This window comes from Vulpes vulpes, chromosome 2 (genome assembly GCF_048418805.1).
Source record: "Vulpes vulpes isolate BD-2025 chromosome 2, VulVul3, whole genome shotgun sequence".
Classification (NCBI taxonomy): Eukaryota; Metazoa; Chordata; class Mammalia; order Carnivora; family Canidae; genus Vulpes; species Vulpes vulpes.
This window is the reverse complement of record NC_132781.1, coordinates 20,142,281-20,169,342: the sequence shown is the minus strand read 5'-3', so window position 1 is coordinate 20,169,342 and position 27,062 is coordinate 20,142,281. Positions and strand designations below refer to the sequence as shown.

The window sequence follows — 27,062 nt, the reverse complement described above, 5'->3', positions numbered from 1 at the left end:
GAGAGCAAGAGAGTGAGAGCACAAGCTAGGGGAGAGCAAAGGGAGGAGAAGCAGACTCCCTGCTGAGCAGGGAGCCCAGGGTCCTAAGATCATGACCTGAACCAAGGGCAGGTGCTTAACCAACTGAGCCACCCAGACACCCTGCCTACATAGTTTTAATTAGCCAAAAACCCTAGCCTGGCATAGCTGGAGGGATGTATTAATAGTGTAAAAAACGTTAGTAGAGACAAAATGGACCAAAAATGTCAACATAAATATGAAAACAGTGGAAGCTCTAGGAAATAAAGGGTTTCTGTTTCAAAAGTTTAGAAATTCTGCATTTCTGACAAGTTCCCAGGCAACGCTGCTTGTCTGGAAACCACACTTAGAGAACCGCTGCTATCAGGGAAAGGCTATTAGATTGTGAGAGAGAAAACATGGGTTTGGCCTCAACTGTTGCTAACTGGCCTTATGACATTCAGCTGCAATGAACAGACCATTCAATTAACAGTAGGCTAAAGCAATAGTATAGTTTGTGTTTCTCACTTGGTAAGTCCAGAGGTGGGCAGTCCAGGATTGGGGCATCTATCAGGAAGCCACCAAGGACACCTGGCCTGTTGATCTTTGTGTTCCACCATCACTCATGTGTGGCCTTTATGCTCATGGGTACAAGCTGGCTGCTGGACCAAGTTCCAAGCAGAAGACTAGGAGCAGAGCAAAGGAGGCAGGGGTCTCCAGCTGCACTAGCCTTTTTGAAAAAGTTGTCCCAGGAGTCTTACTCCATGACTTCTGCTTAACTTCCAGTAGCTGGAACTGAGGCAACCGTAGGTCCATCATTGAGATGTGACAAGGGAGAGGGGGTTGGATTGGCCAGCCAATGTTAATTACCACAGTGACCTCAGACATACACATAGAACTTAATATAATATCAAGACTACAGAAGCTCCAAGACCTAAATACTTATCTCAGCTCTCTGAATCCTATCCTCCTCCTCTGTAAAGTGTGTGATGGGATTCGCTATGGGCATCCTGGGCAGAACAGTTCCTCACTGCGCTATGGGCATCCTGGGCAAACAGTTCCTCTCCTGCACACTGCAGGACATTGAGCATCTCTGATCTCTGGGTGCCAAATGCCAGGATCCCCCACCCCCACTATCATGAAACCAAATAGGCCTTTGCTGGTTCACCAATGCCTCTCAGTTGGGGTTGGGCATGGGAGGGGACTATCTTGCGGGTTTGGAAGCCACTGTCTTAGATCAGGTCTGGGCACAACTGTCTGATTCTCTCCAGCCTCTTTATTTATTTATTTTAAGATTTTATTTATTTTTTCATGAGAGAGAGAGAGATAGACAGACAGAGGGGGAAGCAGCCTCCACGCAGGGAGCCAGATATGGGATTCGATCTTGGGACTCTAGGATCACGCCCTGGGCCAAAGGCAGGCGCTAAACCTCTGAGCCACCCAGGGATTTCCCCCCCACCCCCAGCCTCTTTAATAAAAGCTCATTATTTTTTAAAGTCCTGGCTACACAGCAGGAGCATGTCTCCCCATTCTCCACCTCATGGTGGATAGGTATTCTCTTATCTCCTTATTGCTACTTTTATTTTTTTTTAAGATTTATTTATTTATGAGAGACACAGAGACAGAGGCAGAGGGAGAAGCAGGCTTCCCGCAGAGAGCTTGATATGGGACTCAATCCTGGGATCCAGGATCATGCCTGAGCCAACGGCAGACACTCAACCACTGAGCCATCCAGGCATCCCTCCTTATTGCTGCTTTTAGACGATTACTATTTTACTTTCCTGTAAAAGCCCTCCTCCTCCCTCGAGGCACACACTATTCACCACCATTAGACTCTTCTACCACTTGTTCCAATGATGTACCTATTTCCAAATCACTCTTCCACTAGACCTTCCACTCTAAACTTCACTTTCCTCCTAGGTGACTTCTACATCCATCTGGATGGCCCCGACTGGAGTTGACGTCCTCAGCTCTAATGCCCTTTACTGCTCTCCTTGTCACTCATGCAATGGACAGACTTCAGCACTTGCCATCCTGTGAACTACTTAACCGTAAACTTTTATTTTTTAAGATTTTATTTATTTATTCATGAGAGACACACAGAGAGAGAGGCAGAGACACAGGCAGAGGGAGAAGCAGGCTCCCTGTGGGGAACCCAATGCAGGACTTGGTCCCAGGACCCAGGATCACGCCTGAGCTGAAGGCAGACAACCAACCACTGAACCACCCAGGTGTCCTTAACCTTCAACTTGATGGGCTCCCTCTTATACTACCACTTCCTGCACCTCCACTTTTGCCTTTCCTTTGTCCCATTCTTCCTCCTAATGTTGATTTTATCCCAAGCTAGCCGCCCCTTCTTGCTTAACCTGCTTGTCCGAGCAGCTGCTGGACAAGGAGGTCCCTCCTGTCTTCCCCTGATCTTCACCTCATCCTCCTGGTAAAACCCCAGCCCCGGCTCTAGCTGACTTTCTGCCCTCTGACTCCTACACTTGAGCAGCTGAACACCCACGCCCACAGTTGCCATGACAACCTGGTGGGGGGCCAGTGGTCCCTCTCCCTGTCCTTGTCAGCCCTCTTCTGCTCCCTACCTTATCGTCTCCCGTCATTCTCACTCTCAGCAGATAACTTTACTCCTACTTGACAGTGAAAATAGAAGCCCCCTCAACTTCCTGCCCCCCACTGCCACCCCACCAAAACACTTATTTTTATCTACACTCATCCTTTCCTCCCTTTTATTGTGGGAAAAGTTTCCTTCCTGTGGTTAATCCCTCCACCTGAGCCCTGCATCCCAATAGCTCCAGCCTCCTCAGGGACCTTGGCTCTCAGAGTCCCTTCTCTGCGCCTGCAGTATTGCCACATGGAAACCTCTCCCATGTTCAAAAAAGTAGGGTACTCAGGATCCCACATTTCCATTTCCACTGTACAAACTTCCCCTTCTCTCTTTGCCTTTGCAGCCAGAGCTCCTAGCCTTTTTCACACTGTGGGTGCCTTTGGCTGCCTGGTGGATGATGTATTTGAATGCATGCAATATACACAAAACTACCATGGACACCAATTACAGTGAAATACAGTTGTTACAATATATTTTTAAAATTTGTGACATAGTGATACATATACCCCTTTCTTTTATTTTTTATTTTTATTTTATTGTTTTAAAATATTTTTTTATTTATTCATGAGTGACAGAGAAAGAGAGAGAGAGAGAGAGACAGGCAGAGGGAGAAGCAGGCTCCATGCAGGGAGCCCAACGTGGGACTCGATCCCAGGTCTCTAGGATCAGGCCCTAGACTGAAGGCAGTGCTAAACTGCTGAACCACCCAGGCCGCCTACCCCTTTCTTTTATTCTTGGTATCCTTTTTTTTTTTTTTTAAGATTTTATAAATAGTTTAAACCATAAGGAAAAATATATCCTACATTAAAATTAATCAATTTATTTATTTAATTTTATTTTTATTTTTTAAATTTTTATTTATTTATGATAGTCACACAGAGAGAGAGCGAGAGAGAAGCAGAGACACAGGCAGAGGGAGAAGCAGGCTCCATGTACCGGGAGCCTGACGTGGGATTCGATCCCGGGTCTCCAGGATCCCGCCCTGGGCCAAAGGCAGGCGCCAAAGGCAGGCGCCAAACCGCTGAGCCACCCAGGGATCCCCTATTTATTTATTTTAGAAAGAGAGAGAGAGAGCATGTTCCTGTGAGCAGGAGGAGGAGCAGAGGGAGAGGGAGGAGGTAAGGAGAAGGGAGGGAGAGGAAGAGGAAAAGAATCCCAAGCAGATTTTGTGCTGAGCATGGAGCCCAATGTGGGGCTCCATGAGGGCTCCATGAGGGTTCCATGTGGGGCTTGACCTCACAACGCTGAGATTATGACCTGAGCTGAAATCAAGAGTCTGATGTTTAACTGGCTGAGCCACCCAGGTGCCCTAAAATAAATCCTACATTTTAAGAAGTCCAGCTATGGTGCTGCTCCAGGATTGATTAATTTCATGGCTTAGTAATGTCATCTGGGACCCAGGTGCCTTTCATCTTTCTGCTCTAGCACCCTCAATACGATGGCTTATCCTCAAGATGCCCTCCTCTACACATTAAAAACCGACTGTAGCAGTTCCAGGTGCCATATTCAGACATGACAACATGCAGCTAAAGTACAGAGTGTGTCTCTTCCTGTATGTCTTTTTCTAATCAGGGAAGAGACCTTTCCCAGGAGCCCCCAAGAGCCTTTCCTCACATCCCCATTGACCTGAATTGCATCATATGTCCCTTCCTAAATCAGTCCTTGGCAAAGAAACTGTGATGACCATAATTGGCTTGGATTAATCAGGATTTATTGCCAAACCACTTGGAAGAAGGGTGGAATGCAGAACAAAATTAGGGCTCTGCCAGAAGTGAGCAGGCAACCCAACCTCACTGATACACACTGGTTTTTCTTCTGCTTTTGATTGCTCCTTCATTTTGTCTTTGCAATGCATGCTTTCTATTCTATTAGGTTCTATTCCAGTCCTCTTCCAGCCTAGGACCATCCCATCCCATGAATTTTCTCTGAGTGACCCTATTCACACCTATGGCCTTAACTGCCACTTAGGTACAGCTCACTCTCCATCTTAGAGCTTGCCCTTTAGTTCTAGGCCTGAGAATTCTGTCACCTACGGTCCCCCTAGCTCCATCTGGATATTTCCCAGGCCTCTCAAACTCAACTTGCATCCACACTCCTCCTGACTTCTCTGAGTCTCAGTAATCACCCAATGATTGAGACCTGTCCACTCACACTCCTTCCTCTCCCTTACCCCCATTACATAATCAGTCATCTTGAAACTCCTAGAGATCCTCCCCCCTCAGTGTCTCTTGAATCGGTCCCCTTCTCTCTCTCTTTAAGATTTTATTTATTTGTTCGAGAGAGAGAGAGAGAGAGAGAGAGAGAGGCAGAGACACAGGCAGAGGGAGAAGCAGGCCCCATGCAGGGAGCCTGATGTGGGACTCAATCCTGGGTCTCCAGGAACATGCCCCGGGCAGAAGGGAGGCACTCAACCACTGAGCCACCCAGGCATCCCTGGTCTCCTCCTCTCCAAACTTGGGCAGGGCCCTGCTCATTTCAGGCCTGGCTGGTAACCTTGTCCCTTGCTTTACTCCTCCTGTGTCATTGATGCTGGAGGGATCTTTCTCCAGCCCAGTTCAGCAACCTTCAGCAACTTCCTGTTTTGCAAGGCACATCCAGGTTGGGTCTTGGCTGACTTCTCCAGTTCACTATCTGATACTTTCCTCCTTCACCCTAAATTCAACATGCCATCTCTCACATCTAGCCTGCACATGTACTGCTTCTTCTACACCATCAGCCCCCCTCAACACATGTGCACACACACTCACCTTTTTTCCCTCCATGTGCACTTAAAAATACTTTTGTTTTTTGACAAAACTTATTTTTGTCACCTACAATGTGTTGTCTACCTTTCATCCTGATGATAGACGCCTCTACCTTATATTATTAAAAATGGCTCCTTCGTGTTCCTTAACAGGCATAATGTAAGTTTATTTGAACACACCCCTATGGATGGACACATGGACAGCAAGGTTGCTTTTCAGCATTATAAACACTGCTGCAGCACACATCCCTATACATACATCTTGGTGCATAACACATGTCGCTAGTTATCAGGGACCCAGGTGATTCCTGGAAGCAGAATTGCTTGGTCAAAGGTTATGTGATTTTACATATCCAGAGAACTGCCAGTTTATCCTCCAGAATGTATTCATTTAAACTTCCTTCCGTGGTGTATAAAAATACCGTATAAAAGCCCTCATTTCTCAAAACCCTCATCAACACTAGATATCCTTAAATTTTATCTAATAGTTTGCCTTAAATTTGTATTTTTCTGATTACTAGTGAGACTATCATTTTACGTTTTTTATTTATCAGGAACCATTTATTCCTTTTACCTTTTTTTTTTTTTTGACTATTTGTTTTCTTCTTCTTCTCCTTCTTCTCCTCCTCCTCCTTCTTCCTTTTTTTTTTCAAGTTGAAAAAAATATTGTCTAGAAATATATATAAAAAACATTCCCCACAAAAGATGCTATTCTCTCACTTCCCCATCTTCTTACTCTTCTTCAACACCCCTGATATAAAGGACATTATGACACCTTATTAAAACTTCACCCAAATGTCCAGACAACACTCCATCTATGTATTCTTTTGTGTTTGCAAGCTGCATGTTCATATAGCCATCTACAGACTCAAGGTAGCCTTTGTACTCCATTCCCCACTTCAGTTTCACCGTTACTGGCTTTCCTGTTAATCCATTCAGAAAAGGTTTCGGATTGAGAGGCAAACTCATTGCGACCACAAGCCAATGCTGCAGGCCGCTCGCCGCTGACCCAGCTATAGTCCACCCCTCGTGATGGGAGTAACTCCAGCCCAGCGTGAACTGCAAAGCTTCCCCCTTTTTTCTTTTTTATTAAGAAACTCTACCCCAGGGGTGCCTGGGTGGCTCAGCTGATTAAGCATCTGCCTTGGGCTCAGGTCATGATCCCAGAGTCCTGGGTCCAGCCATGCATCAGGCTCCCTGCTCAGTGGGGAGCCTGCTTCTCCCTCTTCCTACTGCTAACCCTGTTTGTGTACTCTCTCTGTGTCAAATAAATAAATAAAATTTAATTTAATTTAATTTTTAAAAAAAAGGCTAACCCCCCTGGGGTCATAGGATCCCAGTCTCAAAAAAAAAAAAAAAAAAAAAAAAAGGATCCCAGTCTCATAAACTGAAGCTGCTCTAACTAGCTTTCTTCCCTCCAACTCCTAACACCTCATATCGCACCTTTCCATACCTCATACCTCTGCCTCTTTACCTCCCCCAACACACCTGTGCTCCTGTAGGCCAAGTGTCCAAGAAAGGCCAGAAATGAAGATACAGCCAAAATAATGTTTTACCCAACCTCGAATCTCAAATAGAGGCTTAGGACATATAACAAACTTGTTAGTTTACAAATGCTGCATTTATCATCAGAGGCAAGCCAAAGCCTCAGACAAAGGAATGCCACATCCCACTATATTATCGTAGCCTGGATCAGAGAACATGGAGCCAAGCAAATTGAACTCAGCACTCAATAATCAAGCCATGGGTGATGACCTTGAGACTCTGGATCTGAAACCCATGAGAAAGACCATGAAGCTGGCCCTTTTGCTCAATCTCAATAGAAGTGAGATCTGAAACGGAATCTGTAGGACTGTGATAAATAATTAGGTTTTAATTTTTTGAAATTTATTCAAAGCCACCACTCATTTTGCTTTTACCCTGAATAAGATCTTTCATCTGTAGCAACAGCCTAGTTTTACCTCAGGTTTGACTGTGTAGGGATAATCACAACAGTGGCTGGTGTATGTTGAATGTTTTCTATGAGTCTGGCACTATGCTAGATGCTCATGTGTTATCTCATTGAATCAACATGGATGGGACAGTTCTCAGCAGAAATGGAAAGTTTAATCCACTGATAACTGGGAGGATTTACATTCAGTTCTCTATGTAGGTGTGTCTCCAACCCATTTCCAAGGGTGAGGAGGAGCCTCTGGCTGGTCAGAGATGACTTCTTCGAGAAAACCCACCTTACAATTTCTCCAACTCAGATCAAGTCACACGTTCTAACCTGTTTGCCTATAAACTAGGATTTGAAGGAAGTTTTCCCACTTTAGAGAAGCTAGGAGGAGCAAGGCACTGTTACTAATCATAAGAAAAGGTTGAAATTAAACTCCCTCATCTCACAAGTGTTCATAAACTGCTTACAGCGTATTATTTTAAAGGAACAGACAGCTGTTCCAGACTCAGAAGGAGGGCAGGCTTGGCAAGTTTACTCTCATCTTAGAGATGAGAGCCTTCCTCTTCACCTGGGCACTTAGAGCGGAGCCTAGCAGAGCCTCTGAAGACAGTCAGCCCTTAGGAGCAGTTCTGTCAGGGGAAGGGAGCCCCAAGGAGGAGCTCAGACTTCCAAGGGTGCACTCAGACCCTTCCTGAAAGGGTGAGGCTGCCCGTCCTTCTGGGGGACACCCCCAGCAGCCTGGCCCAAGTAGAGGAAGTGGGCTGGGAGGCTGGAGTGGGGTGAGGGGAGGGAAACAGAGCAGAGGCCTCAGAGGGAACAGGCATGGGGCAAGCCAGAGTTTTCTAAAGAAGCCCAGAGGATTCTTGGCGGCCAGGGCTGGAAAGTGGCCGAGTTCTCATAAAAAAAGAGAAAGTGAGAGAGAAAAGAAAACAAAAAACTTCGTCTGAGCATGATTCCTGGCAGTGGTGTCTTTGCCAGTGCCTCTGCACTAGCTCCCAGAGAAAGCTCACCAGACAGGGACAGACAGACAGCCCAATGGGGCAGAAGAGCAGCTAGAAGCCAGCCCACATCAGAGTGGAGACTAGAATGTTCTAGGGGTGGGGAGACTGCACCCACTCTTCAGCAGTTGGCTTGGGGACCATTGGCCATCCATATGGAAAAGATAAAGTGGATCTCTATGCTACAGTAGGCCTCCAAATAAGTTCCAGAAGAACTAAAGAACTACAGGGTGTTTTGCTCAGGACAAATTATGCTCAGAGACTGAGTTTGTCTTTGCCAATCATTTCTTTAACACAGGTTCACTGTAAGAATTATAATTTATAATGATAATATTTCACAAGCCAATAGCATACAAGATAATGTCTCTTAATACACCAAAAAAGAAATAACATATTCCAAACCAATGAGAGATTAATTACATTATTGCTCAGGCAAAGGGAAGATGAAAGAAATAAAGTCCAATATTAGTTGAGATATATCTTTCTGAGTTGGTTCTTGATACTGTCAGTCCTTCCAACTAAAATCTGGGTATCAGGGCAGCCCAGGTGGCTCAGCAGTTTAGCGCCGCCTTCAGCCAGGGGCGTAATCCTGGAGTTCCAGGATCGAGTCCCATGTCGGGCTCCCTGCATGGAGCCTGCTTCTCCCTCTGCCTGTGTCTCTGCCTCTCTCTCTCTCTCCCTCTGTCTGTCTCTCATGAATAAATAAATAAAATCTTTAAAAAAATTTTTTCTTAAATGTTTTTTATTATTTATTTATGATAGTCATACAGAGAGAGAGAGAGAGGCAGAGACATAGGCAGAGGGAGAAGCAGGCTCCATGCACCGGGAGCCTGATGTGGGATTCGATCCCGGGTCTCCAGGATCGCGCCCTGGGCCAAAGGCAGGCGCCAAACCGCTGCGCCACCCAGGGATCCCTCTTTAAAAAAAAATAAATAAAATCTGGGTATCAGCTGCCTGCTTCGGTAGGTCACTCACTGCTGGGGCACGTAGCTAGTGGAAGACAGTGCCAGTGTTGGCAGGCAACTAGCTGCTCTGAAGATTATTACTGCAGCGGCTGCTACGCAGCTTGCACCATCACTGCCTAGGAGAAGTAGCCTCACTAAGGCAGAAGCAGTGTCCCTTCTCTTTCTGAGTCTGCTATGTGTTTTAACACCACTGCTGACGAAGGGAGCCTGGCCACAGCAAGAATAAGTGTCTCAAGATCTCCAGAGAACTATTTATATCAGCAAAGAGTAGCCCTATCCAGGCCAAATACTTTTGAGTGGCTGGTCATACCTTATGGTTTTTATTTCTTTTTTAATTAATTAATTAATTTTTAAAAAAGATTCTATTTATTTATTCATGAGAGACACAGAGAGAGAAGCAGAGACATAGGCAGAGGGAGAAGCAAGCTCCCTGTGAGGAGCCTGATGAGGGACTTGATCCCAAGACCCCAGGATCTGACCAGAGCCAAAGGCAGACGCTCAACCACTGAGCCACTCAGGTGCCCCATGAGGTTTTTAAAGTTTAATAGTCCACCATGTGATGGGCCCCACAGCAAGTTGTTACCATGGTGTCGATGATGTACTGGTCCTCTCCACTCCAGGTGCTAGAGTTCGATAAGAAAGTTCTAATATCCAACTTCAAAACAATTTCATGAAAACAAGTTCAAACCACAAACAACTTTGTCCAAACTAGTTTTCAAATCGTGGATTTGAAATCGTAACAAGTCAGTACACAACACAAGGAACAAGCAAAACAACTATGGGGCATTTGAAAAAAAAAAAAGCCATAAAAGGACAGATTTATGATACTGGGAAAGGGGATGATTTCTTTAACAAGGTATAAAACATACAAAACAGAAAGGGAGGGATCCCTGGGTGGCGCAGCGGTTTATTTTATTTTATTTATTTTTATTTTTATTTTTATTTTTTTTTGGCGCAGCAGTTTAGTGCCTGCCTTTGGCCCAGGGCGCGATCCTGGAGACCCGGGATCGAGTTCCACGTCGGGCTCCCGGTGCATGGAGCCTGCTTCTCCCTCTGCCTGTGTCTCTGCCTCTCTCTCTCTCACTGTGTGCCTATCATAAATAAATTTTTTAAAAAATTAAAAAAAAAAAAAACAGAAAGGGAGGGGGATCCCTGGGTGGCTCCGCGGTTCAGCGCCTGCCTTTGGCCCAGGGAGTGATCCTGGAGATCCAGGATCGAGTCCCATGTGAGGCTCCCTGGCAAACAAACAAAAAAACAGAAAGGGAAAGAATAACTATCTGCATAAAAATCTTCTCTATTTCAAAAGACCCTGTATGCAAAATATAAAGACAAGCCATAGAGCAAGTGACGATATTGGTGACCCATACAACCAAGAAAAAAATTCGTAGATACCTTATGTTTAAAAGAAATAGCCTAGGGATCCCTGGGTGGCGCAGCGGTTTGGCGCCTGCCTTTGGCCCAGGGCGCGATCCTGGAGACCCGGGATCGAGTCCCACGTCGGCCTCCCGGTGCATGGAGCCTGCTTCTCCCTCTGCCTGTGTCTCTGCCTCTCTCTCTCTGACTATCATAAATAAATTAATTAATTAAAATAAATAAAATAAATAGCCTAATAGGAAAATGGACAAAAGATATGAACAGGCAATTCTGAATACTCTAACAACCACAACAAATCAAATCAACCTCCCTTGTAATGTGATGAGATTGTTATGGAAATTACAATCATGAGATCTCATTGGGCATCTATGGGATGGACAAAAATTAAGATCTGATAAACCAAGTGTGGATGTGGGTATAAGGAAATGGAAACTCCTTTGCTGATAAGTGTAAATGGTACAACCATCTAGGAAAAAATACGTGAAAACTTCTAAAGTTTGTAAGCCTTTGATGCACATGCCAGTGGTAGAGATCTTTTCCTTCATGCTCAGAAGTGACCAATCCTGTATTCCTTCTATGTAACAGGGGATAACTACAAATGATCTAATCACCTCTATGTGGGAATAGAGTATACAATTTTATTCATCCAATGAAATACTATAAAGCAGTTAAAAACAATGAAATAAATCTATATGTATCAACATTGCTAAATCACAAAAATCTAATGTCGGATAAAAAAAAAAGCAGGTTACAATAGTATACTGATACCATTTACATAAAATTTCAAAACAAAAACCATATAATAAAAAATCATTCTTGTATATTTAAATTTTTCAGTAATTTAAAATAAAACAGAGGGGCGTCTGGGTGGTTCAGTCGGTTAAGCATCAGACTCTTGATTTTGGCTCAGGTCATGATCTCAGGATCATGGGATCAAACCCTGGGATTGAGTCCTGTTTTGGGCTCCACGCTCATCAAGGAGTCTGCTAGAGGGACACCGGGGTGGCTCAGCAGTTGAGCGTCTGCCTTCAGCTCAGGGCATGATCTCGGGGTCTGGGATCGAGTCCCACATTGGGTTTCTTGCAGGGAGCCTACTTCTCCCTCTGCCTATGTCTCTGCCTCTCTCTCTCTCTATGTCTCTCATGAATAAATAAATAAAATCTTAAAATAAACAAAAAGGAGTCTGCTTGAGATTCTCTCCCCCTCCCTCTGCACCTCCCTGCCCTGCTCTATCTCTCAAATAATCTTTAAATGAATTTAACAAAATAAAATAGAAACCACAATGAGAACACCACTTCAAAAAAAAAAAAAAAGAGAGAGAGAATACCACTTCACACTCATTAAGATGGCTATTATAAAAAACAAAACAAAAAATAAATAAAAAGAAACAAATGTTGGTGAGAATGTGGAGAAATTGGAACCCTTGTGCATTGTTGGTGGGAATGTAAAATAGTGCTGCCATTATAGAAAATGGTGCAGCAATTCCTCAAAAAATTAAACATAGAGTTACCATATGATCCAGCAATTCTGCTTCTGGGTGAATACGGAGAATAACGAATAACTAAAAGCAGAGACTCAAAACTTCTTTGTACAATCATGTTCAAGGGCAGAATTATTCACAAAAGTCAATAGGTGGAGGCAACCCCAGGGTCCATCTACAGATGAATGGATAAACACAAAATGTGGCATATACATATAATGGAATATTATACATCCTTAAAAAGGAATGAAATTCTGACACATACTACAACATGAAGTTACTTGAGGACATTATGCTAAGTGAAATAAGTTAAACACAAAAGGACAAATACTATATAATCCCCACTTATATAAGATGCCTGGTCCAAATCATAGAGATAGAAAGTAGGATGTTGATGGGGATGAGAATGGAGAGTTACTATTTTAATGGTACAGGGTTTCAGTTTGCAAAGGTGAGAAAGTTCTGAGGATGAATGACAGTGATGGTGACGGAACAGTGTGAATGTACACTACGCCACACCACTGTACAATGAAAAACTATTAAAATGATAAATTTTATGTTAAGTATACTTAATTTAAAAATAGAAATTGAAAATTGAAAAAAAGACTGGCTTAAAGTCAGCCCCTCTGTCCAAAAGAGCCACCAACCCGCTCACCTACCTGCAACGCCCAGCTGCCCGGTACACCTGGACCTCCCCTCCCCGCCCCCACACCCGGGTCCCTACCCCCGCAGCCCCAACTAGTCTCACTGCGCAGGCGCGGAGCTGGGGGGGGGGGCAGAAGGGGGCGTGGCCTCGCACTGCGCCTGTGCCGAATTCCAGCTGTAAGTGTTGTGGGGGAAATGATGTCCAGGTTGGGCTCCCCAGCCCGGCAGCAGCAGGGAGGCCCGCACTGCACACGCGCAGACCGAGTCCCCGAGTCAAAAGACGAAGAGAGCGCGCGCTCCCCACGTCCTGCGAGCCCGGCTGCCAGGCATTCGTCTCCGCCGTGACTCCCGCCGGGCCGGGCTGGCGAGCCCACGTCTGAAGAGCGATGCCCCGGGAGATCATCACCCTGCAGCTGGGCCAGTGCGGCAACCAGAGTGAGCGAGCGAGCGAGCGCCGGGCCCCTTCCAGTCTCCAGTTCTGCCCCTTCGGGCCCCACCCAGTGCTTGGCATCCTCCAGGTCCCCTTTCCCTTCCATGAACCCCTTGCCCTATTGCGCATGATGAACACGCCCCCAGATGGAGAGCCGCGCCTGGGCTGTGACAGCTCCCAGACCAGGTGTCTTGGGTCCAGCCTCTGAATGTGCCAGCCTCTGAGCCTGACCCTGGGCTCCTGAGGCCTTCTGACTAGGAGACCCAGGCATCTCTCCCCATCCCCCAGTTGGGTTCGAGTTCTGGAAACAGCTGTGCGCCGAGCATGGTATCAGCCCCGAGGGCATCGTGGAGGAGTTCGCCACCGAGGGCACTGACCGCAAGGACGTCTTTTTCTACCAGGTGCCCCTAGCGACTTGGCCAGGGGGCCTGTAGGGAAGGGCAGCGGCCTGGTACCGGGAAATCCGCTGGGCAGAGGAGCCAGGGTGACTGGCTTGAGGAGGGAGGGCAGGCAGGAGCCAGAGTTGGGAGGATGGAGGACTGGGCCTTTGCTGACTCGGCCCCCCTCCTGGGTTCCCCTTGACAGGCAGACGATGAGCACTACATCCCCAGGGCAGTGCTGCTGGACCTCGAGCCACGGGTGATCCACTCCATCCTCAACTCCCCCTATGCCAAGCTCTACAACCCAGAGAACATCTACCTGTCAGAGCATGGAGGAGGAGCTGGCAACAATTGGGCCAGTGGATTCTCACAGGTATCTGGGTGGCCATCCCAGAAACCCCTGATGTTCCCTCCCCAGGGCAAGGCAGGCTCAGGCAGCCTGGAGATTTGACCAGACCAGATTGACAATAATAAGAGACAAAGGGATAACCTGACAGGAGGGACAGCCAGGGAGAGGTTTATGTAAACTGCAAATCATTTGAAAAGTCGCTTTTTAGGTTTGAAGGTCACAGCTGAAGCTTTGCTTGATGGTGGCAGTGGTGTGCCAGGGTAGGGTTCTTGGTACTGAAAAGATACTCCCCAGAACCTTCATTTTGACTCTCCCTCCCATGTCTCTATACAGGGTGAGAAAATCCATGAAGACATTTTTGACATCATCGACCGAGAAGCCGATGGAAGTGACAGCTTAGAGGTGAGACACTATCCTGCTGAAGGAAAAACAGGGCTGAAAAGTGCCAAGGAAAGGTCAGGAGGTAGCCTGAACAGGTGGTGTGATGGGGGCGATTCTATTCAAGACTAATTTTTTTGAGTATCATATGTGAGATAGTGAGGTACAGTACTTGTCCTCAAAGAGATCCTAATCTGGATAGCATCAGCTCCTTAGGCATGAGTCTTCTTTCCTAAGGAGCGTCAGCCTGGATGGACGCAGAAGAAGCCTAGAGACCTGAGTGTGTTGGGAGTGGGGAATGAGACCAGCCTGAAGCCTCTCCCACACATCCCTGGAGACTGCCTCTCCATCCCTCCCCATGCAGGGCTTTGTGCTGTGTCATTCCATTGCTGGGGGGACGGGTTCTGGCCTAGGCTCCTATCTTCTCGAACGACTGAATGACAGGTAAGCCTGTGTTTGGGGAGAGGGCATTAGCCCTGGTTGCCTGGGTAAGGTCTTTCCTTTTTGTCACTTTTTTCTCTTGGACTGGAAGGCCTGGCACTGTTGCTTTGAGTTATTGGTAGGAACAGAGCCTGGCCATCCAGGGAACATCTTAGGAACAGTAACTCCCACGAGGGGGTTTACTTAGGGAGAGAAGGGACTACAGGGTTTGGTGGTTTTGATGCTTTAATTTTATTCTTTCTGGCGCCTGGGCTCTGAACACTCAATTCTGCCTTCACCCCCCTTTTGTACCAAGAGTTTCATGGCACTTGGAAAGGAATGCCCTGTGATCAAAATGGGTGGTGATGGGAGTCCTTCCAATTCACTGTGTCACGTTCCCCTTTCCCTCTTCTTCAACCCCAGGTACCCCAAGAAGCTAGTGCAGACATACTCAGTGTTTCCCAACCAGGACGAGATGAGCGATGTGGTGGTCCAGCCCTACAACTCCCTGCTCACACTCAAGAGGCTGACTCAGAACGCAGATTGTGTGGTGAGCACCGGAGAAGGGAGTGGAGGGGCTTTGGTCCACCTCCTCAAACCAGTGAGAAATGGACACCCTGCCTTTCCCAAGCCCCTGCCCAGAGAACAGAGGACCGTCAAAGCCATACCCAGTGGCCCAAATTATGAACTTAGGACTTGACCCCTTTAGACAGTAACGCTCTCAAGAAAGTGTACACTCCTTGACATATGTCCCCAGTTAGCCTATTTAATGCCTACTCATGCTTAAATTCTCAGCCCAAGGGTCACTTTCTTAGTCAAACCTTCCCTGACCACCCATTCAAAGGTCAAATTCCTTTGTGCATATTTCAGACTATACTTTTCTATAGACCTGGTGAGAGGGACAGACCATGCTGTTTAATTCTCCATGGTATCTCCAGAGCCAGGCACAGTGCATGGCGCATGAGGATAATGAAATTTGTTTACTGGATGGTAGAAAAGTGTCTTGTGATGCCCCAGGGACAGTATTTTCCTTTTTAAGTTAACACATCTACTTCCTGATTTTGGAGTTGAGAGAGGGCTAAGCTAATAACTTATCTCTCTGCCCCCTTTCTCCTCAAAGAGGTGCCGTGACCCTCTTCTGTCCCCCCCCCCCCCAGGTGGTGCTGGACAACACAGCCCTGAACCGGATCGCCACAGACCGCCTGCACATCCAGAACCCGTCCTTCTCCCAGATCAACCAGCTGGTGAGCCCCCACTCCTGGACTCGCTGGGCTGGAACCCCTCCTTGTTGGAGTGCCACCTCAGGAAGGGAGCCCCACCCCCCCCCCAGGCCAAGGCCCATGCTGTGGCACTGCTGTCCCCAGGTGTCCACCATCATGTCGGCCAGCACCACCACCCTGCGCTACCCCGGCTACATGAACAACGACCTCATCGGCCTCATTGCCTCGCTCATTCCCACTCCTCGACTCCACTTCCTCATGACTGGCTACACCCCGCTCACCACGGACCAGTCGGTAGGAGCAACCCCAGCAGCCCCCACCCTAGCCTTTCCCTCCCCCTGCTGCCCCCGGAGGGAGGCTCTGTGCTCTGGGACTGGCACAGACTGTCCAGCTTCAAGCTGACTTGCTCTCCTCTTCCCTCTGCCTCTGGCTCCCTGCAGGGCTCGGGCTCTGTGGGGTCTGCTGATGATCCTGCACCCAGGGTCAGCGGGGAAGGGGTAGGGGTCAGGGGAGGCTGACCTTGCTGAGCTGGGGATGGCTAAGGTTCCTGGTCCCACAGCAGAGGCTCAGTGTAGACCTGAATCTCGGGATACTTCCCAAGGAGAACAATTAGCCTGAGTCTGGTGGAGTCAGGCACTGACTGTGCCCTGAGTGCTGGTCTGGTCCCTGTGGCCTCCTCTCCCTTCAGGTGGCCAGCGTGAGGAAGACCACAGTCCTGGATGTCATGAGGCGGTTGCTGCAGCCCAAGAACGTGATGGTGTCCACAGGCCGGGATCGCCAGACCAACCACTGCTACATCGCCATCCTCAACATCATCCAGGGGGAGGTGGACCCCACCCAGGTAGGTGAGGCCCCTTCGTGCCACCCCCAGAACCCACAGGGTAGAGGAGAGGCTACCACCACCACTGCTGTGTCCACCCCCCTCCCCGCCAGGTGCACAAGAGTCTGCAGAGGATCCGGGAACGGAAGCTGGCCAACTTCATCCCCTGGGGCCCTGCCAGCATCCAGGTGGCCCTGTCAAGGAAGTCTCCCTACCTGCCTTCGGCCCACCGGGTCAGTGGGCTCATGATGGCCAACCACACCAGCATCTCCTCGGTGAGCCTAATCTCCTGGTCTTTGACGACTCTGTTCCACTAGCCACTCTTATCATTCTGCCCCATTCCATTCCAGCCCTTTATCTCTCACTGGTTTCCATCCTGGAGATTTCTATCTTTTTCAGCTCTTTGAAAGTTCCTGCCAACAATATGACAAGCTGCGGAAGCGGGAGGCCTTCCTGGAGCAGTTCCGCAAGGAGGACATCTTCAAGGAGAACTTTGACGAGCTGGACACCTCGAGAGAGGTTGTGCAGGAACTCATCGACGAATACCATGCGGCCACACGGCCAGACTACATCTCCTGGGGAACCCAGGAGCAGTGACTTCCTCCCCACCACTTACTTCCCCTAGACAATAAGCATAGTTCCCATAATGCCTGGTCCCTGTGACCCAAATTCCCCTCACCAGAAACCTTTCTAGATTCATCTCTGGCCCAGGAGCTGGCCCTACTTCCTCCCTTCTCTGCCCTGACCCTTGATATGCTTGTTTAGCTCTAATAAAGTAATAAAGATTTGTGGTGAATACAGTCAGGGCTCAGTTATAGATATAGTTAGGGCTTGGTCTGTGAATATGGGGGGTGATCCATCTTCCCTCGCAGTTCCCAGACACGTGGCCTTTACATACTCTAGGTTCTTCCCACTAGTCCATGTCTTAGTGCGGTCACTGGTCTCATCAGCGTACTTGCCTAGAACTAGGCTGCTTTGCTGGAGTCAGCCCTACCTTGCAAGATTACAGAGGGTTGCTGAGGTCTGCTCTGTTCTCAGTGCCTAAGCTCCTGCCCCAGGGTGGATCAGTATTGCCCCAGACTCTTCCACTCAGGGAACAGCCTGTGGGGGCTAGTGCAGGAGGGCCTGCAGCATTCTGAACATGTCAGGAAACCTGGGACTCTGGATTCCCAGAGCCCAAGGCCATCAGGTCCTTAGGAACGCAACCCGACTCAAGCTAACTTGATAAAGCAGGAGCAGAACTCAGGAGTAGGGCTGAGCCCATCCCGATAAGGTGTTTATCTGTGCCAAAGAAGTTCTTGGGTCTGATCCTGCCCCAAGCTTCTCTCCATTCCAGACCCAGAGCAGTAATGGACCCAACCAGGGCCCAGAAGCTGGACACCAGGGTAGCAGGGTAGGAACTGGGTAGTGCTGATCCTGGTGACTCATTGCCTTCCGGCCTCAGGGACGCCAAGAGGCCACCCCTATGCCACTCAATGGAGAAGTGAGTGTGAGTAATTGCCAGCTTCCAAAACTGCCCTGTTGCCTGCCCCACCCAGCACCCTGTGGCAGCCTGCTGGCTAGGAGGAGGTTAAATCCAGAAGGTCAAGGAGGGTGGAGCCCTGTGGTGTCCAGACTCCCCTCAGTGCTGGTAAAAGCCCAGAGTGTGGGCGTCCCCAGGGGTGGAGCTCTGAGCTATGGGGCTCTAACTTGTCCCACGGACAACACTCCCACAGGAAGAGTTTGTGTAAATAAGGATTTTTTTTTTTTTTTTTGCTTCTCTTCTACAAATAAATTAAGAAACAAACTAGAAAATTGTCTGCACCCATTGTAGCCCTTGGGTGTGGGGTGTGCCCTGTCCCTGCAGGGCCAAAGGGTCCATGGTTCCCTCAAATCTCAGAGCAGTCCGGGGCCAGGCTGGAGGCAGAAGGGAGGTCATGACCTCTTGGCCGGCTCAGTGCTGCAGCTGCCCCAAACAGCCAGACTGTCCCTGGGGCTCGTCCAGGCCCGGGCGCTGGCTGGGAGGGGAGGTGTCTGGCAGGTCTTGGCATGGAGAAGGGCTGCTGCAGGGCCTCTCGGGGGAGGGATTGGGCAAGTAGGCATTCACCAGCTGCATGATCTCTTCCACCTAAGAGAGGGCAGAGAGCAGTAGGGGCCGTGGGATTCTCCTTTGTCTCATCCTTCACCCAGGCTCCTCACCTTACAAGAGCTGCACCCCCTGCCACCTTTCCCTCCTCGACACCGTGCTCTCCCTCACTCACTCTGCACCAGTCACACCTGTGTCTTTCTGCTCTAAGATGCGATTGTCATCTCAGGGCCTTTACACCTGCAATATCCTCTACCTGGAATGCTGTTCCCCCAGATCTTTCTGTGGCTAGCCTAAATGTCACCTGAGTATCCTTTCCTGACTGTCCTACCTAATGCTATGACACCCCCCACTCCCACACTTTGTGTCACATTCCCCTTTCCTTGGTAGCATTTATAATCTTATATAGTTTTTGATTCCTTATTTAGTGTCTGACACTCCTGTTCTAATGTAAAGTCCTTGAGCTTGTCTTTGATCACTACTGGATCTTTGGCGCCTAGAGCTGTACCTGGCCCATGCTGTGTTTAATAAAATGTTTCTTGACATCCTTTCCTTCCCTTCCTCCTTCCACACCCTCTTCCCACTCACCTGGGGACTCTGCAGGAGGAGCTGGCTCTCTCCCACCCTCAGTGCCAGGGTGTGGGGGCCCATTAGCTGGCAGGCGGCCACGTGGCCATAGCTGACACTGTGGATGGGCTCTGTCTCACCGGGCCGGGAGAGGGACATGGCCTTGGCTCCCAAGCCCAGGCATAGCTTCTGTGGAGTGCCCCCACCAGGCTCCTACAGACAGATGGGTAGAGTCAGGGTGGAAGGAGGGGGCCCTGTGGCATTATTTTTAGCGGGGAAGTGGCTGTGAGCAGGGGGCTTCCCCGTCCTCTCTATGATCCACACTGCAAGGGGTTTAAGGCTCTGGAGAGGTGAGAGCCCAAGGGCCAGTGACTCCTGGGGTTTGAGATGGGCAGCTGTGCTGGGTGCAGGGGAGTGAAATGACCCACAGTGGGGCCTGTGGCTCTGGGGCAGAAGTGTAGGGCTTGGGCCACCAGAGTCCCCTCTCCCTTCTCCCCCTCACCGTGCTCAGCTCCAGAACGTCATACCGAGCAGCGCCGAACCCTGGACACTGCGCCGCCAGAGCCAGGTAGGCAGCCATGGCTTCAGCTCGGCCCATGCCCCGTAGCCGCTTCCAGCTGCCCAGCACAGCAGCCGCCGTGCCGGCGCCACCTCCTCCCTCGCGGGCCACGCTGCCCGCCGTGCCGCCTGCCCCGCCGCCGCGCCGGGTCCGCTCCGCCCGCCTCTTGGCCAGGCCCGGGCTCCAGATTGCCCCGGCCAGCAGGGCAGCGGAGGGGGGAGGCCTGGGGACTGGGCGGGGAGGGTCTTCCCGCGGCGGGGCCGGGGGTGGCAGCAGGCGGTCCAGGCGCGGCAGGGGCGCCCTCGGGGAGAAGTCTCGGTGCAGGCTCTGCAGACGCAGCGCCGCCAGGGCGCGCAGCGTGTCGTCGGGCGGGGGCGGCCGGCCGCGCAGCAGCAGAGCGTGAGCCTAGGAGGAGGCACTGGGTGTCAGCGCCCGAGAGGCGGCGAAAATACCTCGGGGGGCAAAGTCTGAGGTCTGGGTTCGAGTCAAGCCTCCTGCGAGGTCGCGGTAACTGTTAAATGAGACGGCCCGGAGAGGGAGGGATTCAGGCTCAGGGGCGTCTTTTGGGGGCCGTGAACGCCGGAGATGTTCACCTGCTCAAAGAGGAAAGGCAGTTCGTGACCATCTGGGGACAGCCCCTCAGGGTGCAGGGGTCCGTGAAGACGCAGACATAGTCTCCAACCGGAGTCGGCCGAGTCGTCCACCCCGGCTTCCTCCGCAGCCAAACTGCAGAAGAGAGAAGGACTCGATGCAGGGCAGAAGCGGGACCCGCTCCCAGGCGCTGGCCGCAGCTGGCGGGGGTGGGAGGAGGGGCGGGACCATACTGGGGGCGGGGCCAGATGTTTGGGACGCCGGGAAACCGGACTGCAAACCGCCCGCAGGCAGGGCCCCCCTGTGAACCAGCAAACGTGACTGTGCAGGGCTAGTAGCTGGCGCTCGATAAACGTTTGCACGGGGACTGACCGGAGCCGAAAGGCTGATGGGTTAAGGGGGAGCGGGGCTGGGGCTGGACATTTACTTCTCAAACCTGGTGAGCACGTCGGCCACGAGAGTACCCCCAGCCAGGGCTCGCTCCTGGGCCCCTCGCTGCTCGTACAGCGCGAAGGCGTTGCGGCTCCGGGCCAAGCCCAGCCTCCCCACCAGCTCTCGAGCAACCTGGAGGGGAGAAGGCACGCGGGGAAAGTCAGACCGCGCCGGGGTGTCCCAGCTGCAGTGGTCTCCTAGTCCCGCCACACACACCCCTTACCCAAATGATGAATCTCAGACTTGGGCAAACCTAGGGGCCCAGGCACCAGATCAGCCGGGCACGGGAAGCTGGGAGGAGGGGTTGAGGTTTCAAGGATCTTCTCTGGCCTTACCTCGCCCGCTGTGGTGTGGGAGTCTATGGTCACAGGGCAGGCACCAGCCCCGGGACAGTGCACGGTGCATAGCAGCTCCTGCCGTCGGCTCAGCGCTGAAATCTCTGCCAGCGAAGGCACCAGCTCGCGGCCACGCGTCCGGCTCAGCGCCTTGCGGATGAAGCGCGCATATTCCGCGAGTTCCGTGTCCGGTAGCGCCTGCTCCGTCCTGGGTCAGGGAAAACCGAGGACCAGAGCTCTGAGGGCTTACCTTCTCCCCCTCCCTGTCGGCACCTTATTTGATCGTTTCTTTCTTTTCATGGATTTCCTTCCTTCCAACTCTTAAGTTGTTTGAAGGTAGCAACCAGTTCTCTTCCAAATTAACACTTGGAGCACTGAATGGAGCTGAATTGCTTTCTAAGGTCCTGACGGCTCTCTCCTAACTTACCCTTCCCATTTCCCTCATGATCCTCCTCCCGGTTGGCATCCAAAATCCAGCCCCATTCTGCTCTGCAGACTCAAAGCTCTGGCTGGACTGCCTCAGCCTGGAGGAAAAGCTGCCCTTCGTAATTCCTCTGCCCAGAGGAGGCACCTTTTGTGATTCCTCCGATCAAGAATGGCATATGACCTTGTAATTTCCACAAAGACACTGTGCATATTAGCAGCGGTCAAGTCTCTTCCCTTCTCTGGCTCTAAATTCTCCACCCGCCAATTTGGCAAGGCCTGTTATTCTCTCCCAGGCCTGTAGCTCCCCTGCCTTGGCCTTACACCACCCCTCCCCTCTCACCTCTCCAGATGCCCCAGGAGGTGCCCCCGTACAGCTCCCCCAGGCCGGAAGGTGCAGCTCATGCACGTGAGGAGCTGCCAGTACCGAAGGGCTGCGGGGTCTTGGGTAGCTGGGGGCCCAGGGGGGCCTGCGGGGCCCGAGGTCTGCTTAGCCAGCTGCAGGAAGAGCTCGTCGCGGAGCGCGGGCAGGTCCCGGCAGGTCTGGAGCACACCCTGCATCAGGGGCCCGGGGCGCCGCGCCCCCTCCAGCGCCTGCAGCGCCAGGAACAGCCGCACCGCCTCCTCGCGCAAGGGTGCGTAGCCCGGACCTGCGGGAGGGTGGGGGCGGAGGGACGGTTTGGAGAGGGGACACAGAGCTGGGCCCTGGAAGGAAGGCATGAACCAGGGAAAGGTCAGAGGGGTATAAGGGGACGGAGGGTATGGCAAGGAAAGGAGAGTACCAACGACAGGAAGAGTGAAGGGAAAGAAGTGCTCCCCACAGAGCCTCCCAGGCACCTCCCCCTCCAGAGCCACTAGGGCTACACTCAGAGTTGGTGAGCTTCAGGGCTTTACTCAAGAACACAGGTTCAAACCCCAGATTCTGTAATTGGGCACTATCAGGAGTCAGGAAAGGAGGGTTCTTCTCCCAGCTCCCCTTAATCTTCTAGTTTTAGGATCTGGACTAGTCACTATCCCTTTTTGGGAAGAGATATAGCTGCATGGGGCCAACGCTTTCTCCCAAAATGCTGGTTCTTCCAGCAGTTGTAAAGGTAGTATAACAGGGTCTTCAGAATATAGTGGAGAATAGAGTGTAAAAACTCATGAAGGAATATCAGCAGTCAGAGTGAGACCCATAGAGAAGGTAGTCGAAGGGGGACTATTTTCCTTTGCTGGCTTCTCTCTCTTCCATCCTGCGTACCAGTTTAGTCAGCTCCCATTCTCAGCCTTTTGAAAAGTGAGGGGCTGGGCCCCCTTTGGACTATTAAGTCCCTGTCAAGAGAGGCATTCAGATTCCTCATCCAAGGGCCTGGGGCCATGCCACCACTCACCTGGGGCGCTGACGCTGTAGGGCAGGGGTAGGAGGGGAGCATACAAGGCCCCACTGGTGTGCCTCAGAATTGGGTTCCTCCGGTAAATGAGGGCCACAGCTTCTGGGTCCCCACAACTCTCCTAGAAGCCAGGGAAGGAGTCACAGGGATGGATAAAAGGTCTTCCCAGAAAGCTTCTGAGTCCACCACCTTCCTCTGTCTCCACAAAATCCCCTCTTTCACACCTGAATGTCCCTAAGCAGCAGCTGGGTAGGGGTTTCCAGCGGCGCCTTGGAGGCGATCACCTCTCGCAAGGCCACCCCCCAGCGCTCCGCCTCTGCCTGGCGAGGGGAGCAGAGCCGGACGCTGTGCTTCCGGCCAGACACCGTCACTGACCACAGACCTAGGGAAAGAGGCCGTGGAGGGCAATCAGAACCGGCTGGGGCCAATGTGCAGGGAGGCACAAGAGTCCCCACCAAGTCTCTTACCGGTCTCCTTGGGCCGGCGCTCGGGACCGGTCACAGAGCACAGGCTGGTGAGCACGAGGCTCCCTAGGCGTCGGGCCCCCTTCCCGCTGCTGCTGAACTGGTCCAGGGAGTCCCGGGTGAGCACGAACCAGGCTCGGCGTGGGGGCAGCCAGGGACGAGCCCCTCCTCCGCGGGGCTCTCGGTACAGCCAACCTGGGGGGAGGACAGGGAGAAAAAGGAGATGAGCAGGAGAAGACATTAGCCCCTTGAGGGTTGAGACTGGAACCTCCAGAGTGCATGAATGAGGTGGGTCCCCACCTTTCACGACGATGTCCGGGTCCTCCTCCGTAGGCCCCTTCTCCGGTATGAGGCTCCGCGTCTCCTCCCAGCTCTGCAGCCTGGGCCAGAGGGGAGGGAGGGTTGGGCGAGGCTGTCCTCCTGCACCCCGCCTCCAGGGGGCTCCTCAGTCGGGGCTCCCCAGACCGCAAGGGGAGTCTGCTCCCGGCCTGGACACCCCTCCCCCAGGCTGTGGGAATCGCTGGGCCGTTCTGACCTCGCACCAGAAATAGCCCAGACCCCCCCTTTCTCCCCGCGCCCCCAGTCGGACCGCCCCCCCGGGACCCCGGCCAAACCACAGCGTCCGGCGTAAGGCCTCTCCCTTATTGCACAACCGCGGGAGGGCAGGCGGTGAGAATTGGGGTCCCGGGAACAAGCTGGGGGCTCCAGATCATGAGATGCAGGGGCCCAGCTCACCTGTCTGAGACCGGTCCGCTCCTCACTGGCTGAGTCAGTGTCACATCCAGGGGGCCCTGGGGAAACAGGGGGGGCAGCCCTCAGCATCAGAGCAGTCATCACAGGATGCCCACGGGCTTCTGCCCCCAGGACAAGCTGCTTGGGGGACTGAGGAATCAAGGAGTGGGGTCAGCACTGTGAGGGAGCGGGGGGGGGGGGGGGGAAGCCCCCCAGATCACCCCTTTTACCAGTCTCTACAGAACAGTCCCAGCTAAGAAGGCAAGGCTCCCCCCTTGTCTCTGTTTCCCTTTGAAGATTTAAGTCAGGGCGGGACAGGGTGGAAAGAGCACTGTGCAAGGAGTCCAGTTGGGAAACCCTGGTTCTAGCAACAGTCTGACCACTAACTTGAATCACTAACTGGCTGTGGAACCTTCACAGATCCTCTCAGTCTTTGGGCCCTAGCTTCCCCATCTCTTCAAAGACAGAGGTGGATGAAGCTCTTCTTGTTGGAAGTCACTCCCTTCTTCCCATTTCCCCTTTACTGGCTGGCAGGCAGGCAGGTAGGTAGTGGGCATAGAGGTGGATGAAAGGAAGAGGGACTCTTTCAGTATAGGGCTTTCTCCAAGAACTTATACCCTCCCACAGACAACCCTGAGACTCTGTGGTAGGCAGAGACCCTCCCCCTTTGCTGGGGCTCAGGAAAGACAGGCTGAAATGGCACACACTCTCCAGGGGAGGTACAATTCAGGATTTTGCTCTTCTCTCCCCTGCCCTGGAACTTCAACAGTAGACTAGGGTCTGAGAGAGGCCAAAAACCAGTCCAGGAGCCAGGTCAGGCAGGAACTGTGCCATCGTCCTATCGCGCCCAGACTGCTAAAGCCAGGAGGGGGAGGTGGGGGGGGGGCAGGGACACCTGTCCCCAAGCTCGGGGGAGGGGGGTAGAGGTGGAGCATGAGGGAGGCAATGTCTGGTTCACAGAGCTGACCCTGCCCAGTCTGGAAGCTTGGGGATGCCTGGGTCCTGCGCCTTCCTGGAACAGATCCACCTATTTTCTGGAGGGTCCAGGAGGAGTTCTTAGCCACACCACCGCGGGGGCAGGTGCTGACCACTTTCTTAGACCAACTCCCCTAATCGCAGTCCCCTGCTTCCCTCCCTCCACCCCCCTCTATATTTATCCGCCCTCCGCCTCCGCCAGGTGCTGGCGCCGGCCCCAGCGGCGCAGCCCGCCCCACCCGGGCACCAAGCCACCGGGCCTGCTGGGGACCCCTGAGCGGGGGATGGGAGCCTGACCCAGACCATAGCACACGGGAATTTGGTTGCTGGTGTGCAGGGGAATTTAGGAGAGGACGTCAGTGGGGAGGTCTTCCAGAATAATCGAGCCTCAGTTTCCCCACTGAGAGGTTCCACAAAACTGGGGACCCAAGTGTCCCTCACCATCCCCTCAGGATTCCCCAGGAGCCTCACCAGGGAGGGCCGAGAGTTCTGTCTTGAGTGGCAGGGTAATGACGAGGGGTCCTCGAAGAGTTGTGGCCCCCAACTCCCTCTCCGTGGGGTCCCTGCCACGGACCCCAATCTGAGGATGCCTTCTCCCCCTCTCCCAGGTCCCCGCGGCGGGAGCTCCGGCATCTGGCCCCAGCACTCAGCGCTCACGAACTGGGAGCGGAGCGGACCCAGGCGTCCGAGCCGCCCAGCCGGCCTCGCCACATTCCTCGGCGCTGGCGGAGGCGGAAGGAGACGGGATGGGACGCGGGCCCGGCGGGGAAGGGAGAGGCAGGGCCAGGTCGGGCCACGCGTGACGCCTCCCCTGCCTCCGGGCCCCTAGCAGGTGGACAGCGCCCAGCATGCGGCGCGAGGCCCACAGGCACATCCCGAGCAGGGCTGCTCCTTAAGCTCCCGGGGGGCTCCTGGCCCCCAGGCAAAAACCTCTCCCACTTCCCCGTCCGCCCAGAGCACTGCATTTGGCTGGAGTCTGGAGCAGGATCGGACGTGACGGCCTGCTGTAGTGAGAGGGATTGAGACAAGGCTGCAACCCCCCAGGGACTTACCCTCCCGCCGCCCGCTGGACTCGGGGTCCGCAGCTCAAAGGTCTCCTCGTCCTCGTCCTCGTCCCCGTCCCCGCTAAGCTCGCCGTCCCCGTAGTCCCGGTGTAGAAGAGTAAAGCCTCGACGGCAGCAGAGAAGCCACCACAATCCCCCGGGGAGAGGCATCCGGGCGAGCAGCCGGGGGATGGGGGCGCGGGCAGCCGGGCCGAGCTGCAGGGGGTCGGAGAAACTGGCGGGGCTCCGACCCCAGCGGGGGAATGATGCGGCGGGATGAAGGGAAGGGAGAGGGGGACAAGGAGCAGGCAGTGTCTGGCTCTGGGGTGCAAGGGGTCGCTTGCTAGAGCCTGCAGGGGGCTCGGTGTCTGGGTCCCCGGAGGGGGAGGGGGAAAGCGTCCAGGGCTGGGGGGTGGGTAGCAATGTCCGGAGCTGGGAAGTAGTGTCCGTTGTAGTGTCCAGCCCTGTGGGGGGCAGTGTCCGGTGCAATCTCCGAGGTGGGCAGTTGTCCAAGCTCCAGGGAGGGTCGTGTCCGGTAGGGTGTCCGGTGGCCGGGGCCCGGGCCGCGCGCGCTGCGCTCCCTGCAGCCCCGGGACTGGCGCGCTAGGGGCGCGAGCACAGCGCCGGGACCCCGCCTCCCCAACCCCCTCCCCTCTAAGGCCCCCCCCCCCCCCTCTTCTTTCTCTCCTCCCTTCTTTACAGGGCAGGGTGTAGTTTTCGTCACAGCCTCCCCTGCCCAATCCCTGTGCCTGGCGCC

General features: G+C 52.5%; 3 protein-coding genes across 5 annotated transcripts; 1 reads left to right on the top strand and 2 right to left on the bottom strand.

Annotated features, from left to right (window-relative positions):
- Window positions 1–5,989: 5,989 nt before the first annotated feature.
- Window positions 5,990–6,382, bottom strand: LOC112910823 (small nuclear ribonucleoprotein F). The gene has a single exon (XM_025987129.2). The coding sequence runs from the start codon at window positions 6,318–6,320 to the stop codon at window positions 6,084–6,086; it is 237 nt and encodes a 78-aa protein (XP_025842914.2). The 5' UTR covers window positions 6,321–6,382; the 3' UTR covers window positions 5,990–6,083.
- Window positions 6,383–12,850: 6,468 nt separating this feature from the next.
- Window positions 12,851–17,549, top strand: LOC112910811 (tubulin gamma-2 chain). Its single transcript, XM_072747134.1, has 11 exons — window positions 12,851–13,187; window positions 13,471–13,583; window positions 13,768–13,935; window positions 14,245–14,313; window positions 14,654–14,733; window positions 15,133–15,259; window positions 15,867–15,953; window positions 16,074–16,223; window positions 16,618–16,770; window positions 16,863–17,024; window positions 17,149–17,549. The coding sequence occupies exons 1-11, from the start codon at window positions 13,139–13,141 to the stop codon at window positions 17,344–17,346; spliced, it is 1,356 nt and encodes a 451-aa protein (XP_072603235.1). The 5' UTR covers window positions 12,851–13,138; the 3' UTR covers window positions 17,347–17,549.
- Window positions 17,550–18,470: 921 nt separating this feature from the next.
- PLEKHH3 (pleckstrin homology, MyTH4 and FERM domain containing H3) lies at window positions 18,471–26,951 on the bottom strand. Of its 3 annotated transcripts, none has more exons than XR_011999626.1 (13): window positions 26,315–26,951; window positions 24,291–24,346; window positions 23,856–23,935; window positions 23,559–23,750; window positions 23,316–23,473; window positions 23,092–23,212; window positions 22,065–22,371; window positions 21,299–21,506; window positions 20,959–21,095; window positions 20,534–20,666; window positions 19,909–20,345; window positions 19,403–19,594; window positions 18,471–18,856 (listed from the first exon to the last, which is right to left on the bottom strand). XR_011999626.1 is itself a non-coding variant. In XM_025987017.2 (13 exons), exons 1-13 carry the CDS (start codon window positions 26,474–26,476, stop codon window positions 18,683–18,685), a joined length of 2,382 nt encoding a protein of 793 aa, XP_025842802.2. In that variant the 5' UTR covers window positions 26,477–26,951; the 3' UTR covers window positions 18,471–18,682. The 3 variants fall into 3 exon arrangements, 2 of the variants coding, with proteins under 2 accessions (XP_025842802.2, XP_072603234.1); XM_025987017.2 differs by having other exon boundaries at window positions 19,884–20,345; XM_072747133.1 differs by having other exon boundaries at window positions 19,884–20,345; window positions 20,968–21,095.
- Window positions 26,952–27,062: the final 111 nt, after the last annotated feature.